Raw genomic sequence first — 5,016 nt, forward strand, 5'->3', positions numbered from 1 at the left:
TTCCGCTGCACGACTTCTGGCTGGCACCTGCCTTACCTGTGTGAAAGCCGCTTCTGCAGAGGAAAGCAAAAGTCGTTCAGCTGGAAGCCTTAACTGGTGATGGAACAAAGGTGCAGGGGACTTGATGGACTTGCTGTATCAGTAGGGTTTGGGAGAGATGACTCCTACCTGCAGAGCTGACCAGCTCTCTGCAGCAGTTGGTGTTTCTGACAGGCTCCCCCTCTCCTGGGAGGGACCCTTTCCTGAAAAGCACCCAGGCCAGTGTCCTTGGTGCCCACCCATCATGTGATGGCTGCTTCTCAGAGCCAAAGCCACGGGAATCCTCCAGCTCTGCTGTGTAGCTGCTGGAGCCTGCCAGACTTGCTCTGGGAGGGGCTGTTCTGAGCCAGCCGTGGTAACTGCCCCGGGAGCCTCTCCTGGGACAGATGTTCTGTTCAAGGTGAATGCTTCATGGGAAATGGACACGTCCTCCTCAAACTAATCCTTTGGGCTTGCCCTCCTGCAAATAGTGGGCAATCTGTGCAAAATCTCCTGTGGTTCAGGTCCAAACTACTCCTTTTCACCCCCTGCTATGGGTTGTGTAGCCATGACCACCTTCCAGACTCCTAACAGTGGTGAAACTGCAAAGAGGCTCTTGAGGAGCCTGGCAAGAAAAAGCCTTCTGCATGAAAGGAGAGGCAGTAGGTCCACCTTCAGGCAGATACTCTTGTCCAGCGTGCTCTTTGGTATCCTCCTACAGCTTTACTACGTATTTGATAAAGTTTGTGTGTCCTACTTAAAATACTGGTAGGGGAGTATGTTCTGACTGGGACACTGTGCACATGGAGCCTGGAATTTCTAGTTCATTAAATTAAAGCTTTAATAAAAATGAATTAATCAAAAGGCTTTAATAAAAATGAATGAATCAAAAGGCATCTGTAATTCTTATTAGCTCGCTCACAACAATGCCACGGCTGATCTATGATCTGGGCTGTGAGCAGCACTGCTGCAGTTAAACTGCTCCCCCAGAGCTCCCCCGTGCTGTGTCCATCCCTGCAGAACCCCCCGAGCCCCAGGGGTGCTGCCCCTGCCTCCCCTGGCCAGGCTGTGCTGGGGGCCGGCTGCAGGGCGAGCACCAGGGGGCCTCGGAGGGAGAGTTCAGCACTCACCTCGTGCTGTGTTCCTTCTCCCTCACCCCAGTACCTCCGCCTGTCGTGCGACACGGACTCGGAAACGCTCTATGACCTCCTGACCCAGCACTGGCACCTGAAAACCCCCAACCTGGTCATCTCCGTCACCGGCGGCGCCAAGAACTTCGCGCTCAAGCCGCGGATGCGCAAGATATTCAGCAGGCTGATCTACATCGCCCAGTCCAAAGGTGAAGGCCTGGGCCCCCCGTGCTGTGCCACGGGTGTGCCAGCCTGGTAGAGAGGCAGCGGGCAGGAGGAGAATTCGGGATGTTTCTGCTTGGCTGCTGCACTTGGGGCAAATGTGACCTGAGAGTTTGGAAGTGGCTGGGTTGAGAGCTAGTTGTGATGACATAAGGTAAGCTGTGTAGTGTACCTTTAGGGTGTACTGGAGATGTAGTGTACCTTTGGGTGTTGTTGGAGATGTAGTGTACCCTTTGGGTGTTATTGGAGATGTAGTGTACCTTTAGGGTGTACTGGAGATGTAGTGTACCTTTGGGTGTATTGGAGATGTGGTGTACCCTTTGGGTGTATTGCAGATGTAGTGTACCCTTTGGGTGTATTGCAGATGTAGTGTACCCTTTGGGTGTATTGCAGATGTAGTGTACCCTTTGGGTGTATTGCAGATGTAGTGTACCCTTTGGGTGTATTGCAGATGTAGTGTACCCTTTGGGTGTATTGCAGATGTAGTGTACCCTTTGGGTGTATTGCAGATGTAGTGTACCCTTTGGGTGTATTGCAGATGTAGTGTACCCTTTGGGTGTATTGCAGATGTAGTGTACCCTTTGGGTGTATTGCAGATGTAGTGTACCCTTTGGGTGTAGCTGGAGAATAACTGTCTCTCCTGAGGCAAGGCCATGTGGGGGCACTGGGTGGCTGTATCTCAGAGGTGCTGCATTAGGCCGGCGGGTGTCCCACGACGTCCCTCCAGGTCGTTGGTGGTTGTCCCCAGGGGCCTGGATCTTCACGGGAGGCACGCACTACGGGCTGATGAAGTACATCGGGGAGGTGGTCAGAGACAACACCATCAGCCGCAGCTCGGAGGAGAACGTGGTGGCCATTGGCATCGCAGCCTGGGGCATGATTTCCAACCGGGAGAGCCTGATCCGCAGCGCTGACAGCGAGGTGAGCGGCGCGGCGGGGCACACGGGACACAGCACTGTCCCCGAGGGGCCCCTGCTCTCAGGACGGCCGTGTCTGTGCTGGGCCGATGCTGCCAGCCCTGTGGGGACAGAGCCCAGTGCAGGCTCTGCTCGTGTGCCTGGCGAAGCACAGGGGCTGCCCAGGGCAGTGTTTGTGTAGCAGCAGAGCTGTCGACTGAGCTTGAGCTGCTGCGTCCTGAACAACTCAACCTGGGGCCAACGTGCACAGCAGTGAGCTGGCAGGACCCACACGGAACAGAACTATGTACTCGCCTCTCCCCCACCCCCGCGAGAGAGAGAGAGACACTTTTTAAAAAAATGAAGTATATTGTTCAACAAGGAACAGAAAACGAAAAAGGGGGGTAAGGAAAATAATATATATATAAAGATCAGGGGAATAATACAAAAGATAAAATATACAAAACCCTCAGAAATGGTTCCAGGGTCCCACGGAGTGAAAGGAGAACTTTCCTCTCCGAGCTCCAAGGCAGGAGTGAAACAAGAAACCACTCCCTGCCTCTTATCAGAGTGTGTGTGGGAAGGGGAGGGAATACAATGGTTTCACCCCCACCCAGGGTCCTCCCAGTTGCTGGAAGGTCACGACCCCATTCTAAGCCTCAAACCACAACAGAGGTGAAACATCAGGTGCTCTTCCCAGAACAGGGGGAAATGGAAGTGTTCTCATGTTCAGGATGGTCACACAGGTCAGGCCTGGTGGGGAGGATTTCAGCTGTGGGCTTAGCACGCCTGTGTGGAAGTTCAGCTGCTTTAATTTCACCTCTGGCAGAACATCAGGGAATAGGACCTCTTCTGTGGTGGTTGTAGCTCCTGCGACATCCCTACACACTCATCCATAGCAGGGATTCCCACGAGCTGTCACACGTTGGACCTGCTGCTGTGGTTACAGATCTTGCTCATCAATACTATTGTCCTGTCTGTCAGATGCCCTCATCTCTTGTCCACTAGGTGTTGTAGAAAATGCCTACAAACCATCCTGTGAGATGAGTAAAAGCAGTCTAGTTTAACAAGAGTTAAACCTGAGGAGGTTTGAGAATTGGACTAGATGATCTCAAGAGGTTTCTTCCAACCTAAGAAATTCTGTGAGGTGTTAAAAGTAAATTTGTCACAGATTTAATGTTTCTGGTGGCTGCAGGAAGCAGAATCCTGCTTAACAGGATCTCTGAAAGTACTGAACTGTTGCAAATACCTTCCCCAGTTCCACTGGCTGAGGTGAAGTCACGAGAGGATCATTGCAAATCAGGTCACTCCTGTAAAGAACTTTCTCTGTGAATATTTATGCCGTGTTCTTGTATGGGGTTCCTCTCACTGTCCTGCTGTTGGGCCTTGCAGTGAGCAGTGTCAGGAGCCAGGATGCTCAGAGGAAGAAGGAACAGTTGGTGCTGGGGAGTTCAGCTGTCACTGTGCATGCCCTGCCCTTGGGTCCCTGTTAAACACTCTGCTTGTGCTGCCAGGGGTACTACCTGGCCCACTACATCATGGATGATCTGAAGAGAGACCCCCTCTACTGCCTGGACAATAACCACACCCACCTCCTGCTGGTCGACAACGGCACCCACGGGCACCCGACCACAGAGGCCAAAGTGCGCACGCAGCTGGAGAAGTACATCTCAGAGCAGGTCATCCCAGGTGGGCATGGGCCTCCTCCTCCCTGCCCTGCAGGCCCTGGGGCCCAGGCACTGCTCTGCTGGGGGTGACAGAGCAGAGGCAGCATCCCTTGATGCTGAGCTGGGCCCTTCCAGCTCCAGGTCTTCACTGCACTGCCTCTTGAGCTCTTTCAGGAGCGAGCAGCCCTCTTCAGGGCGACAGGGAAATAGAGTAAAAACATCTTCTGGGGACCTTGGAGCTAGTAAAAATCATCACTGTTAGGAGGAAACAAGCATCTGCTGGAGAAGGGTGTCTGGAGCCAGCTAGGCAGTGTTAGGGCAAAACAGTTTTCATTAAAAACAGGAAGAGCTGTTAATAGATTTGGCAAAATCAGCAGTAAGCTAATGTTGGAGGGTTGGCATGGAGGGCTTGGGCATTCTTTCCTTGGACTCAGGAAAAATAAGTTGTTCAAACTGTGTTAATGGATTGAATCTTTTCCCTTTTCTTTTGGCATGTTTCACAGAATCTAATTATGGTGGGAAGATTCCAATTGTGTGTTTTGCCCAAGGTGGAACTCTGAAAGTAAGTCTATTTATTTTACTTATTCCCAGGAGTGGCAGAACCACAGAATCCCAGCATGGTGGGGGTTGGAAGGGAGCTCTGGAGATCATCCTGTCCAGCCCCCCTGCTCCAGCAGGTCACCCACAGCAGGGTGCCCAGGGTCACAGCCAGGAGGGTTTGGGATCTCTCCAGATTGTCACTGGTAGGGTGCCAGCAGGTAGGAATGGAAATACTGCTCCGGACCATGGGGTTCTGGTTTCCTCACCTAAGTCAAGCCTACAACCTCTGTGCTGTCTTACCAAGCAACCCAGGCGTGCTTCAGGTGGGCCTCTCCCCCTCTCTGGCTCCCTAGTCTATCAACGTGGCCATCAAGAGTAAGATCCCCTGTGTGGTGGTGGAGGGCTCGGGCCGCATCGCGGACGTCATCGCCAGCCTGCTGGAGGCCGAGGGCAGCCTGGCCTCCTCCTGTGTGAAGGAGAGCCTGCTCAGGCACCTGCCCCGCACCGTCTCCAGGCTCTCGGAGGAGGAGACAGAGAGCTGGA

The 5,016-nt window shown here is 53.1% G+C and overlaps 1 protein-coding gene across 1 annotated transcript in view; it reads left to right on the forward strand.

The window, feature by feature from the left end:
• The window catches only part of TRPM8 (transient receptor potential cation channel, subfamily M, member 8), a 31,337-nt gene that overhangs the window by 5,982 nt on the left and 20,339 nt on the right, over positions 1-5,016 (forward strand). The window contains exons 4-8 of the mRNA XM_008947162.1: positions 1,180-1,357; positions 2,119-2,291; positions 3,781-3,955; positions 4,437-4,495; positions 4,827-5,015. Coding sequence (XP_008945410.1) covers positions 1,180-1,357; positions 2,119-2,291; positions 3,781-3,955; positions 4,437-4,495; positions 4,827-5,015 — 774 coding nt within the window. The remainder of the gene's footprint in view (positions 1-1,179; positions 1,358-2,118; positions 2,292-3,780; positions 3,956-4,436; positions 4,496-4,826; position 5,016) is intronic.

Source organism: Merops nubicus, unplaced genomic scaffold (assembly GCF_000691845.1).
Source record: "Merops nubicus isolate BGI_N331 unplaced genomic scaffold, ASM69184v1 scaffold6229, whole genome shotgun sequence".
NCBI lineage: Eukaryota > Metazoa > Chordata > Aves > Coraciiformes > Meropidae > Merops > Merops nubicus.